The sequence below is a fragment of the Echiichthys vipera genome (assembly GCF_963691815.1).
Source record: "Echiichthys vipera genome assembly, chromosome: 3".
In the NCBI taxonomy this organism is placed as follows: domain Eukaryota; kingdom Metazoa; phylum Chordata; class Actinopteri; order Perciformes; family Trachinidae; genus Echiichthys; species Echiichthys vipera.
In genome coordinates, this window is record NC_139828.1 from 13,527,337 (window position 1) to 13,542,170 (window position 14,834).

General features: G+C 40.2%; 1 protein-coding gene across 1 annotated transcript in view; it reads right to left on the minus strand.

The window, feature by feature from the left end:
* The window catches only part of cacna1ea (calcium channel, voltage-dependent, R type, alpha 1E subunit a), a gene marked incomplete at its 3' end in the record, with an annotated part of 84,750 nt that overhangs the window by 26,415 nt on the left and 43,501 nt on the right, over positions 1-14,834 (minus strand). The window contains exons 5-11 of the mRNA XM_083940427.1: positions 9,272-9,375; positions 8,165-8,323; positions 6,313-6,503; positions 3,350-3,453; positions 2,321-2,436; positions 2,019-2,072; positions 1,023-1,064 (exon numbers count right to left, since the gene is read on the minus strand). Coding sequence (XP_083796553.1) covers positions 1,023-1,064; positions 2,019-2,072; positions 2,321-2,436; positions 3,350-3,453; positions 6,313-6,503; positions 8,165-8,323; positions 9,272-9,375 — 770 coding nt within the window. The remainder of the gene's footprint in view (positions 1-1,022; positions 1,065-2,018; positions 2,073-2,320; positions 2,437-3,349; positions 3,454-6,312; positions 6,504-8,164; positions 8,324-9,271; positions 9,376-14,834) is intronic.

The window sequence follows — 14,834 nt, forward strand, 5'->3', positions numbered from 1 at the left end:
TGTGCATGACCCCCCTTACATCTTTAAGACACTAATATGTAGACTCAGGCAGTGTGCACGTGTGGAAACTTATGATGCGACAAAATTATAAAGATGGAGCAAATGATAAGAAGAAATCACAATGAGGATCATCTGCATGAGAAGCAAATGTCTGTGAAGTTTCAGCTGAGAGAGGAAGTCGAGCTCATTAACGCTGCAGTTGAATGAGATAAAAATGATCCTTTAATGTTAGTGTAATGATCCAAACAACTCAAACCTTCTGTTGTTATTTTATGATCTCCGTCGTGGTAAACCATGCTCTGAGGCGACTTGAGGGCCCATGCATTTCTCTTGTTTGAGCTGCTGCCATTCAGTTTCGGGGAACACGCCGTGCAGTGTACACATGCCGAAGTGAGTGTGATGAATATGTTTTGACCTTTTCGCTGACTGAAGTGTTTATGATTATCTTTCATCCTGTCTCACCCCATCTCACAGTGTCCCGCTGCCTTGTGATTTCCGAACGTACATGCAGTCAATGTTTGCCTGGGGACTTTTTTTAATAAGCTCTTGCTCAAACACATACAGAGACACACAGATACACAAAACTATTGTTGCCATTTCACACACACACACACACACAAACACACACACACACACACACACACACACACACACACACACACACACACACACACACACACACACATACACACACACACACACACACACACACACACACACACACACACACTCAGACCAATGGTTGCTAGGGCAACAGCAGTGCGCCACCTTTCTTTTTAATCAAAGCTCTCTTGCGCATTTATTTCCATCACAACAGCTGGAGCCACTATCTGTTTTTTTTTTTTTAAATACAGATTTGCATCATTCAATTTATTATTACCTTGACAGAAACATACTTGAGCAAAGATTTGCTCTCCTTTTTATGTTAAAGTGTTTGTATGTGTGAATTTGAGTGGTAGTGTGTGTGGCAAAATGAGTTGGTGAAGTTGGTGATGCAGAGCAGAACAAATGAAGTTTCTCACCATAGGCACCACCTGTGCTCCACTCTGGGAGGCTCCTGAGAGCTGCCAATCAATCAACATTAAACAAAAGCCCTGCTGGTTTAGCGAAGAGGAAAGGTCAAAGTAGAGCTGAGAGGATCAGAGCAGGTATTTACGAATAGATGTGTGTGGGGCACTGAGTCTGGTGGAAACTTTACCACTATCAATGCTAAATCTCTCTATGTGGCATTGAGAGTTAAAGAGATCAATGTATCCATAGATATCAATGGATGTAATGGTGTAAAGTGATCTGTGCGAGTGCGCCACTCATTACAAATGCCCTGAACTGATTCTTTTTTGTTGTTGTTTTCAGTTTGGGGTACATTTTTGATTATTTACAAATCTGATTTACAAAAAAATCATCTGGGAGGCTACAACCCTGCTGGCAGCTCTGTGAGGATGTAAACACAACAATACTTTTAGCTAGCAAGCATGCTAACATGTTTACAATGACAGTTCTAAGATTTGAGCCTCAACAACATCATTTAACATTTAACATCACCCAACTTTTGCCACATTTCACTATGACCGCATGCTGATGTAAGCAGGAATACAGTAATGTTCACCATCTTTTAGCATCTTAGCATTTTCTAATTAGCTATGCAGCTGAGGCTAAAGTAAAGTTCATTTTTGCAGGTATTTTGTCATTACTACCTAAGTCTATAAGAGTCATCAAGGAATGTTTGAATGTTTTTTGGCAGTCCATCAAATAATTGTTGAGATATTTCAGTCAGGACCAAAGTAGTGGACAGACTGGCCATTGCTTGCCACTATCAAAGCTAAAAATGATTAACTATATTGAAGAGTAAGTCAACTTCATTAAAAGAGTTTTTACACTCTGATAGCATATGCTTGAAAAAGCCTGAGTGTCCATGCCAGCAACTGATTTAAGAGAGACAATGTAAAGCAGTGTGAGCATAGCAGAAGGACAATGTGCACAATGAAAACAGGAAAAAACAAAGATCCCTGCTGACTTACCATCAAGGGCTGAATGTCCCGAATTCTTATTCTCCTCTGCGAGCATCACTTCCTCTGGAAAGTCAAAGCACAATCAGAAACGAGCAGCCGATGATGGCTCAGATATTCTGACATCTTTTGTAACTTTATCTATATCTCAATTGTGGTAGAAAAAGAAAGCAGCTGACAAAAAACATCTGATACTCCTGTGTTCCACAGTCGACGGGATTAGTCTTAAAGCTTGAGGTGAAATATCAATTTTGTTTTTCACAAAAAGAGCCAAATCCTTGGTCTTCCTGAACCATGAGTGAGTCTAAAGTCACCTGCTCTGTCGATCCATGCTCGGTAGCCGTTGAGTTCTCTCTCAATCTGCTGTTGGCGTCTCAGTTTCATGAAGGCCCTGCGGTTTTCCACCCTCTCCCTTTCCTTGGCAAATTCCCTGCAGGACAAAATAGGACCACAGAATAATGTATTTACTCTTTGAGGTTACAGCGATTTATAGTCACACAGGGATAAAAGATTCGTCTCGGAGACAATCACAGGGGGAACAAAGCTATTGTTCTCTGGAACTAAGCTTTCCTCAATGTTCATTCAGAGGAGAGGATAGGAGAGGAGGTATTTTCTCTTGCACTGTGGAGGTAATGATAATGCGGAACCCCCATTAACCTTTCTGTAATACTAATTAACTTGTATAGAGTGAACATACACGCAGTTTGTATTGTCAGTAGCTGATTTTCCAGTCACTCCACCAGTCAGTGAAAAAGAGGCATACAGGGTGTTGTCTGGTTTCCAGCCTGCAGGGCCCTAAATCAACAGGATAACAAAACCAGCTGACTGTGTAGAACTCGCCCATTTCAAGGGCCGTCTACTTTGAAACCTGAATATTGGTGTGCATTTTAGGGCTTAAGGGCTGCTCTAAAATGTAGCATTTGAAGTCGCTGCCTAATCAATCATTTTAATATATGATTCTTTCTGATCACTTTTTGAGTAGCATCTTCATGGTTCAATGCACTTATTGTAAGTCAGTTTGGATAAAAGCGTATGCTTAATAAATGTAATGTATACATGTATAAATGTCCAAACGATCCTTATCAAGTAATTAAGTCTAAGTGCATCACCAATAAGAATATAAAGACCACAATGCTATGGATTTCAACGGGAAAGGGCAGCCAAGTATATGAAACACCTGATGTGTCCTGCAAATTCAACAGGAAGATGAAGCTGCATTGTTCAGACACACATACTGTAGGCAGCCCCTTAACTGGGACAAAGCCCCATAAATCTCCATCACAAAAGGCTAAAACCTTGACGACTTTAGAATAAAACTGGATTGAACTTAAATTTGAACCTACCCGGAGAGGACTCCCAGCACCAGGTTCAGGACAAAGAAAGAGCCAATGATGATTAGAGGGATGAAGTAGAGCCAGTTCCAGTAGGGGCCCAAGGCATCGTTGGTCTGAAACATCAAAATAAATTCTAAACTCAGTGAAATCTGGAGAAGATTCACGCTGCCTTTGGTTCATAAGTGTATCATAGGTGTTTGGGGGACTGCCGAGGGTTCATGTCAGAGTGCAGAAGATTGAACAGAGAGATCTATCGATCTACTCTGGCCTCACAGGAGAGAGGAAGTACACTACACCGGAGAACTTACTGTATGGAGCCAATATAGAAACATCTCTACTTTAATCACTGAGTCTATAATGTATGGTCACCAGTCCTATAAAGTCTGCACCACTGTAGCTGCATTTCGTCCCCAACTTTACTCCCTCCTTCATTGTTCATCAGCAACAGAATACAATCATTCCGGCTCATAATCTGCCTTCATCCATCTCAATAACAACTGAAAGAGCAGGAAGCTAACCACAAATTACATCCCGGCACAGCAGTTTGTGTGTGTAACGGCCGGGCCACACCATCTTGCATGAGCAGCGCGTGTGCACTGCCGAAACCTGTTGCTTTTTTCCTAGGTGCCCATGTTGAAACACACACACACACACACACACACACACACACACACACACACACACACACACACACACACACACACACACACACACACACACACACACACACACACACACACACACACACAGTTTCTGTGTACAGAATCTCAACCTTCTCTGTCTAAAACCAACAAATTACATTTATAATGAAGTGAAATGAAACATTCTATTATTCGCGTGCGAGCTGCAGCAGTTTCAGCGAGGTAGCCGTCACGCACTGCTCATGCAGGAAGTGTGGCCTGTATGCTTATGATTGTTGCTTTACTGAGATCATCTGAGGTTAAGGAAAAATCAAATACTAATAATGGGGGATTAATCCAGAGGGCGAGTAAGGCTCATAAGTTAGTTAATGATGTTTGTGTGACTTTTGCCCACAATAAGTACAAATATTACTACCTTTTAATACGTACAAGGAGCATACAACAATGACCAATACATGTCTATACTTTTTTCTTTTCTTCTAAGTAAGTCCACCACGCTGAATTTCAAAAAGCTCTTGGCAATACAATAACCAAATCTAATTTTCTGCAATTTATTCATTTTTCCAAAAGTAAATTACAGTAAAATGCACATTTGGTCCAGAATGAATAAAATGGTCCAATGAAAAATAAATTGAGGGACCAGTTCTGACAGCAGCATATGCGTATAATTTATCCATGCATACTGTAACATTGCACATTTCCAGGCCTTCATGAGGATGAATGACGTATTATTTTCAATATGCTACTCTGAAGTTTTTGTACAGTGTCCATATCTGAACTGGATCTTGTTCATCTGCAACCAGAGGTGGACATGATTGGACTTGATTTGTAGAATGGTCATGCAGGCAACAGAAATATCAAATTAGCCAATGGTGCCACTGCCTGCCACTGCTTGCCCTTCTGTCTACATGCTGAGTGTGTGTGTGCGTGTGTGTGTGTGTGTGTGTGTGTGTGTGTGTGTGTGTGTGTGTGTGTGCATGCCTGTGTGTGTGCCTCCTATTCCTCTCACTCTGACTTAGGAGGCTCATGAATCACGTTGCAGCAGAAAATGACATGTTTACTGTTTTCAACAGTCATTTCTAACATGATACAGTATTTTTTACCAGCCCCAACAGGGTGTGTGTTTCATCATGGCAAAATGTGGCCCTGGAGACATCTACAGTACTGTAGAGAGTGCAGCTAAGTGTTTGTATCTGTTTGTGTCTGTCTGTGCTCCTTCTTTTGTCACTGCAATAGCGCCCCAACCGTGCAAGATACAGTCAAGAAAAGCCACAGGTGTACAGTATAGTTTAGATCAAACTTTGGGTTGAGGTTAAAGATGGGTGTGGTCTGAGCACAGGCGGTGGAAGTAGGGATAAGAAGTAGGGAGAGAGCCTGGCCCAATTTGGCACTGCAGCCGGTGTCATCCCATTGCAAGATAGTCTCTCATCATGTTTTCTTTTGTATAACTTTAGGGGAATTCAAAACATGTCCTCTAGCTTTTTTCTAGTGGAGCAACTAGTTTTTATGCTCAAGGACTAGTGAGTCCTAGTGAGTCCTTGAGCATAAAAACAGTCAGTTTCCTTGGGCTGTGTCAATTCTGCAGAGCAATAGCATTATGACTCAGCCTGCTCTTATACTGAATCATCTTTGAGCAATCACTGTTCAGTGATATGGACCAGGAGGACTTATAAAAACAGTTAAGCAGGATCACAAAACTCGACACCGTTGGTTACAATATATGCAAATGATCCAATATATCATGTGAACATGAGTTATAAAAATCCTTTCAGAGAAATAGTTCGGGGAGACAGTTTCCTGCCTTGAGGATCCTGGCAAAAGAAATTAAACGCATTATTTCTTGGTACTGAAATATGAGTCAACAGAAGCAAAAAATACACATTCCAATCTACTCTTCGTGTTCATATCCACACAGAACAGAGCAGAGGTGTATACAGTCATTAATCCTACATCACATTTCAAAGAGATTCTGAAGCGTGCCATATTTCATAACTAGTGGGTGGGCAGTCTAATCTCTATCCAGCCTTTGCAGCATGTCGCAGCAGGTTATACATTTCTCTGGATAAAAATGGCATACAGAGTAAAACAGGAACCAACAAAATCACAAGCCAGTAACTTCCATCCCCATGTTCTCCATCCGCAGGCAGACCGTCTGATAGAGGAGGATGCAGGGGTTACAGACCTCCACTCAGCTACCAATGTGCTTGAGCTTCTGCCGCTTCTTTTGGGTTAATGGAGTCTAAATTGTGGCAAGACACTGCTTCACCTCAATAATTTGCAGCAATCCAAAGAAATATTATGAGTGGCACATTTGTGTGTGAGCTGTCTTACATTGTAAAGTACAGTGGTCCATCCCTCCATGGTGATGCACTGGAAGACAGTGAGAACAGCAAACAGGATGTTGTCAAACTGAGTAATGCCGTCATTAGGGCCGATCCAAGTATCCCCGCAGGTGTATTTGGCCGGACACTGACGCACGCCACATGGGACCTCGTACTCAGAGGAGTCCACTGTCTCGTTTTCTGAAAAGAAAAAAAATGCATACATACAGAGAAAAACATGCAGAAATATGTTATTTGTTTTACATAAGAGCAAAGTTCCAAACATGACAGACAACAGACCTCGCCTGTTCAATAAAAGACTGTAATGACTGAAGTTTGAAGAATTTTCACACAAAATCAGAGCGTATAAATCTTTCGCAGTCATGCCTACTGCATATAAAGTTTAAGCCAATCTATGCACACGAGCAACGACACTTTTTGTTATTGCTCTTCATTAGTTGTGTGACAGTGAATTCGTAGCCTTGTCATATTGACCACATGTCTCGTGTCATGTGCAGTAAGAACGAATTAGAGTCAAAAGGAATTAAAGCTACCTCTCAATAAATCAGTGGAGCAGCACAGAGCGTCTGTCTGAACAGTAATGTGATCGTTCAGTGACAGAAGATACTCACTTCAGTCCATCTGTGCTATCTTACTGTCCATTCAGCTTCAGTGTGACGGGAACAGCTCGGAGGTTAATGACAGCAGTGAATGCACAATGAGCCATTGTAGCGCACCGCTTTGTTTGTTTAAATTATACAGAACAACACTGCCAGTTTGGTTTGATGAAGCCTGCAGGTGCAGCCTGACGTGCCATTGTACGTACGAACAATGGCAAATGTATGCGTTTATGATTACGATGATACCAACTAAAAACCTACGCACATGACACACAGCCGCACACAAGCACTAGATAAACACAACAGCAACAGAATAAGCTTTGCCCCGACTCTTTGCTTTAACGTTCTGTGATGAAGTGTCCTGACAAAAATAATTCTCTGATTGCATTTATGAATTATTCACAACCATTTCAGTCCCCTTCTACAAACTGCTATCTGTTGTTTCATCCATGCCATCAGTGTGAGACAATTTCCTGTTTTACAATGCAATTCAAATTAGATCTTGGCTTAAGATGAATACAATATCTGAATAATAGTGTTCACTACTGGATACCAACACAGATCAAGAACTATGAATCATCGTGTGTGTGTATATGTGTGTGTGCTGGGACACTGAATTAGTATAAATAACGGACTCACTAGTAACTTACAATAAAATCTTAACACACATTTCCATGTCTTCATCTCTTTGACTTCCTGTCTTTGTGAAGTACTGAATGGAAATATTGGTACGTGTTTGATTATGTACTGTACATAATTAATCATCTACAAATACTGAAGACAAATACTGAGCCCTATATATATAGATGTATATGTACATAGATGTACATATTGTCAGTGGTGGAAGAAGTAGATTCTTTACTAAAAAGTGTAAAAAATATATATATATATATATATATATATATATTTTTTTTAAATCTTGTGCACAAAGGAAAAGCTCTCATCATGTGCTACAAGATTTATCTCTATATTAATGCATCATATTTACTCGGTTGATCATATGCTTTGTTGGTAAAATCAAAGTTACTACTAGCTACAGCTGTAAAAAGGATGCAGTGGAGTAAAAGGTACATTTCTCGCTGAAATGTACTGTAAAGTATCAAAAAAATGGTACTTAAGTATAGTACTTGAGTGGATGTACTTAGTTACTTTCCACCACTGCATTCTGCACACATCCTGTACAGCTACCGTATACATCTACATATGTATGGATAGAGACATATACATTGAGTGTGTCTGTACCCAGTATTCCAGGCTGTGGCGTGCAGGTGTAGTGCAGTTTGCCGCTGTAAAACTCCAAGCCGATGATGGCAAACATGAGGATTGCAAAAAAGAGAAGCAGGCCGATCTGCAGCAGAGGAACCATGGCCTTCATTATAGACTTCAGGACAATCTGCAGACCTGGAGGAAGTAGAGCACACGGTGAGTTAGTTAAAGTACATATTTGTGAAACATTTGTGTAATAAAATGTAACGTTTCGACCTCACTTCACAATGATTACGAATATTTAATTAGAGCTGAAGTGATTGGACGATTAATTGATTAACAGAAAAAGAATCATCAACTTGTTTGATAAACAATGAATTATTCTAGTAATTTAAGGAAAAATGTCAAAGATTCACTGGTACCTGCTTCTCAAATGTGAGTATTTGCTAGTTGTCTTATGAGACATTTTACAAATCAAATGATCACTTGATTAATTGCAAAAACTATCAGTAATTTAATCAATATTGAAAATATTCATTGCAGCCCTATATCTAGGGTTAGACCAGAGGTGTCCAACCCTGCTCCTGGAGACCTAGTGTCCTGCATGTTTTAGGTTTTTCCCTACTCTAACACACCTGATTCTTATGATTATAGAACCCCTGACAAGCTTCAGCTGCTTGATAATGAGCAAATCATTAAATTTCAGGTTTGTTAGAGCAGGGAGAAACCTAAAACATACAGGACAGTAGATCTCCAGGAGCAGGATTGGCTAATACTCATGAATACCTCATGCTAATATTGATCTGGAGACTTTACTTATTCATTAATTAATCAATTCAATCATTATTTATGCAAGATATTCTGTTGTGAAACTTTTAACTCTCAAGTGAATATGGTTATGCAGAAAGTTTTGGTTTTAATTCTTGGGAACTGCTTACTGCTATGAAAACGGTTGTATTAGATTTCCTTCAGAGGACCACAAACATTAAATTGGATGGTGGCTAGAATTTTAGAGGCGATGTCTGAAAAACCTGATAAAATCTTCACAGCTAGATACCACGAAGAGAGCAAGATAAAATGTTTTGTTTCTTTACTTGACTTTAGCAATAAAAAGATAAGGATGTAATCATATGTGCTACTCACTGGGGATGCCTGATACCAGTTTGAGTGGACGGAGCACTCGCACCGCCCTCAGGGTCCTCAGATCCACTGAGATGTTCATATGTGCCCCTGCTGCTGCCAAGATCCTGCAGAGGTACACAAAAACCCACACAAACAGAAACACGCAGTCACACAGCAGGATCGTCACTGTCTTGTAGATGCACATGAATGCTACAATTTTACGCTTTATTATCTGTTGCAGAGTGGTGTCAAAAAGGGGGCTCACACACACACACACACAAACACACACACACACACACACACACACACACACACACACACACACACACACACACACACACACACACACACACACACACACACACACACACACACACACACACACACACACACACACACACACACACACACACACACACACCTATATAAACACAGTGAGGCACAGTGTTGGAGGATGGCTGCAGTGTGAAGATATGGAGTGTGAGGACGTGAGGGTCTTCAGCACGCAGAGAGAAAACAGAGAAAACAACAGGGATGTTTTTGGGGGCTTTTGGCTGTTTCTCCGTGTGTGGGAGGATGGCTGTGACAACTGCTATTTAAGAGGAGAACAAAGAAATCAGCCCCGTCGAGGGAAGGCAGGACACTAAGGCTGGAGAGACATAAAGCTGGCGGACACACACACGCACACACACACACGCACACGCACGCGCACACGCACGTGCACACGCACGTGCACACACACACACACACAATCAACCTCTTATCTGCCACACAAAACCAAAAGTCCTACAAAACTTCCATTTTTACTTTGTCTTGTTTGGTCTCCTCTATTTCCTCCGCCCTCTATACACACCTCTGTGGCCTTCAGCCGTCAGACTGATGGGAAAGAGAAAGGCACTGTCTGGTTATCTCCCCCTCCCCCGCTTCCTCATTAGTCTGCCCTCCTGCTTCCCTTTTCTATCTCCTCTCTGTACCCTCATAGCTTGCTCTTCATCCCTAAACCTCTCTCCTATCATCTCCCTCTTCCTCCACCTGTTTTTCTTTACAACCTCCTTCCCAATTATACTTGACCTCTATACCTCTGACCTCTTGTTTATCCGTTTTCCACTGACCTGAACACACATTTATTTCCCTTTCACCCAGATGCCTACTGAGAGCAAAACAGAGCTGGATGGAGAAGGGAGGCAAAAACAAAAGAAAAACAGAGAAGCAGGAAATGTTGCCAAGGAGAAGATGGAGCAGCATTCTATTTCAAGACTTTAAAGTCAGAGTTTCATAAGATTTATTATCTTCCAACTTCCAATACCACATAGTTTAGCCCCGAATCTACTTTAAAGTAGTTTATTTATGTCCTTTTCTGTTATGACTGACTCTTAAACTAGATAATAAAAGAAAGTTCTATGGCCTTTATTCTCTGTTTGTATAACAACAGTGATAGCAATCCTATCACTTCCAAAAAGTAAGTGTTAAAAGTATACAGCTGTGAAAAAATATGAATATATATATATATATATACATATGTTTGTTTGTTTATTTAGCACACTGGTATTGGATCTGTACAGCGTATCCTCTGATATGCAAGTTAATCGATTGGAATCAGTATCGGGAAGAAAAAAATTGTATCAGAAAATCTCTACATTGCTCTGAAACCAATGATAGCTAAATAACTGCGCTCATTAGACACAAAGAGAGGACAAGGCAACATCTTGTAAAAGAAGAGTTTATAAGGTAACTGATAGGTGGATTATGTATATATATGTGCATAAAGATTGCAGCTTTGTCAACACACAATTTATGTGCAGTACAATGTTTAAAAAAAACAGCACATGCTCCAAGATGACAGCACACTTGATCATCATACAGCTAAAAAACAGTGACGCAGATCCATCTACATTCCAGTGATACGGTGGTGAGAATTAGCCTCATGTGTGAGGAGACAAAGATCGGCATATGACTTAATTAACAGAAGAAAAAAAGAGAGAGAGGAAGAGAGAAGAATAAGTGAGAGAAAGATTGAAATTGCTCACCGTCATCCACACTAGAAATAGAATAATCACACCTCTAACTATTCCCATTTGGATTTTCCCGGTCCCAGCACTACATCTTTGTACTTCCTCCTTTTACTCCACTCACTCCCTCTGCCACCTCTGTCATTTCGTCCCACACTCTGCCTCCATCTCTCAATCTTTCTTCAGACCATTAGTCAGTCCTGGCTGCTCTTTGGTTGTTATGGAGACAAAGGGAAAGAGGGTCTAAAAATGGCTTCCTCATTTAGTCTGCTGTTATTCAGTGGACGTCCTGGGTCCCGTTTTCCAGCCACGACAGTTTTGTAGAAGTTTTTGCTCTTAACGTCCAGCTGAAATGATTTATTTTTTGCAGACAGAAATAATGTAAAGGGGAGTTTTGTTTGTCAGCTTGATACAGTCAAGATACTGCATGTGAGAATACATTACAGCCAGAAAGATAATGTTTGCTGCTGGTTCTCAGTCTGTGCCTCTTTTGTGCTTGTGTCTTAGGCTGCTGTCTGAACGCCAATATCACTGTCACGCCAACAGAACACTGTCAGCTACAGCTGAAGCCTGCAAATACACAAGATTGGCTAGCTGCAAAGATATTATCTATATGTGTACAACGTTACTGATAACTAAATCTCAGTTTCTCTGTGTTATATGCAGATATTTTTTCCTTGAAGAAGAAGAAGCAGATGTGTATGATAGCCCAGTTGGAGAAAATGTTTGCATAAACTTTCCCAAAATGATTTAAGATACATTACACTGTAAATTACATTGCTTTGTTCAAATGTTACCTAATTTCTGGTCTGGTCTGATTTACAACATGAGAGGCCTCTCTGCTCTCTTTCACGCTCCTCTCCCAGTGAGATATGGGTTTCTAACATGCACGAATAAAAAAAGTGTTTACCTTCTACCTCCTGAATGATTTGTTATTGACCTCTTGGTTTAAGAGGCTGTTTTGGTTCAAAAGCAAATGGGACGTTCTCTGTCAAAGAAGAGAAATAACTACTTTACATACACAGTCAAAAAAGAAATGAGAAATATTTCCTGAATTTATATGAATATATTGCCAGTGACCTACACTTTAATACATCCAAAACATCATAATGACAACTAAGCTTCACACTACTGCCGTCTGGACATTGGCAGCTTCTATATGACCAGGATGAGGAAGGGGAAGGTTGGTCACAGAAACTGGCAGATGTAAATCAGCCGAGGGAAGCACAACACATGGCTGATTTGGCAGACAGTTTATTTCCTCCCTGTAGTTTCTCTTCTCCCTAATGTAGGACTATTCATTGATCTGTTTGTTGTTTGGATTAGGTTAGGTTTATCTTTGGATTTAAATGGAAGCACGTACTGTATGTGGTGTTAAACACTTTTTTTTATTAATAAAGAACCTCAGTGGTCATCATGACAGGATACGCTAAGATGAAATGCACAAAAGTTTAAGTGGCATTACCTGTAGCTCTCTATCATTGCACCAGAGGTGTTAATCTATGATCAGTAAGCGTAACAATTCAGAAATAACCCTATCATACATGTTAAAATGGATTTTATAGCCCGCTACAGTTCCTGCATCTCTTCCAGTTTCTCTATTATTTTCTCTCTCCCAACTAAACTAGGTAATTGTAGATACGGTCAGGGCCTGATGGACATGAGGTTCAGAATGAGGGTCTTGGATTGGTTGTCACATCATGGACACCTCAACTGATTTCCAGAGACAGCACAAATCTGACAGATGCCTGGCACGTCTTAAAGTTAATAAAGTCATTTTTAGTCACTGTCGACCAGAACAACATCTTTGTTCACCCTGCATGTATCTGCACAGTGCAGTGAATGGAGCTGATGCCCTGGTCAGAGTTGTCAGCCATGATACGTGAGTAACAGTGACATACCCTGCAGAACTGACAGCTCGCTGCTTCGTGACAAATGTGTTGTGACAACCATCATGCTGTGATACTGATGACGTTGTGACTCCGTGTCACTGTCAAGCTGCAAACTAATATAATATAAGTGCACCTGACATTGTAGTGATATTAATTCCACGGCATGTGTTATTTACACTACTGGTTCTCAGCTTGGATGTTACAGGATCATCTTGGCGTAACACGATGTTGTTTCATGCAAAATAATAGTTCTGCAAGATAAATGTCTTTTTATTGTTCTCTAATCTTAACTTTTATCTTTTGATAAACCATATTTTTTTTCAGCCATAATAAAATGGACTGGATCAAGTATACATAATTCATAATACAGGTTCTGGGGGGGAAAGAGTGGTTCACAAGCAAAAAAAATTGAGAACCACTGATTTATAAATAAATTAATAGCATAAGTGATATACAGAATACAGAGATATCAGCCGACCATACAGAACATTCACTGTTGGCTGAAAAAAACCCAATATGCCGGGCTATCACTGTGAGCCAGCATGCAAGACTTAGTGGCCCTGAAAAAAGGCTCATCTTGTAAATAAATCCAGACATTATCGATGTTAACAATTGGACTGGGCTTTTCCTACAATGAAAAAAAAGGACTATTATGGGGATTTCTACTGTATGTGAAAATGTAGAAAAACAAAACAACCTTAAACAGTTCAGAAATGGAGGCATTAATGCAGGAATTCACCCGGTAAAGAATGTGCTCCAAGGTGCAAAGGATGTATTCTTACTGATGCATCAAGGGTTTGAGTCCAGCCCTTTGCTGCATGTTGTTCTCGCTGCTGTAGTACTATCCAATAAGGCTTGAAAAAAAGCTTTTAAAAACAAAATACTGTGGGTAGTTTTTATTTAATGGAAAAGACCGTATTACTTTGTAAAATAATATAAATAAATATAAAAAAATGTTATTATCCCGGACAGTCGCTAACAGCCGGACGTGACTAACACTGAATAGCTCGGGGCAGCACGCTGAACGCATTAAAACTGCTTTTTAAACCACTAATACTGCTCAAAATGACGCAAAACCTCTGCAGTAGCATGATAAGAGTCCCTACACATAAAAAGAAGCAGCAAAAAGTTAGTTAGCGGACCCGGAGTTTATTAAAAGAGTCGATCCAGAGGGAAGGAGCCCATTGATGCTTTGTTTTATGTGTCGGGATACTTCTCATGCTACTGCAGAGGTTTGGTGTTATTTTGAGCAGTATTAGTGGTTAAAAAAGCCGTTTTAATGCCTTCATTGGAACGCCCCGAGCTGATCAGTGTTAGACACGTCCGGCTGTTAGTGACTCTCCGGGATATCTACGTTAATATTTTATACACATAAAAACTGTCTTGATGTCTTATTTGATGTATTTAAGTTCTGAAAAAGACCATGGGAGGATTTTATGCTGGAATAACACTTTACTGTAAAGTACTGAAATTAATTTCTCCTTAGGAAGTGTTGGTAAATGAGGCCTGTTGTTCTTAGTTGTTGGAAAGTTGACTTCTTGGCAGTTTTCCAACAAAAGGCAATATACCATGCAATTTATAATCATTAATGTTTCAGTGTGTTTGACCTGCAGGGGCAAATAATCAGAACCAGAAATACTTTAATAATCCCTGGGGGAAATTGTTTCCAATCATGCAGCGTTA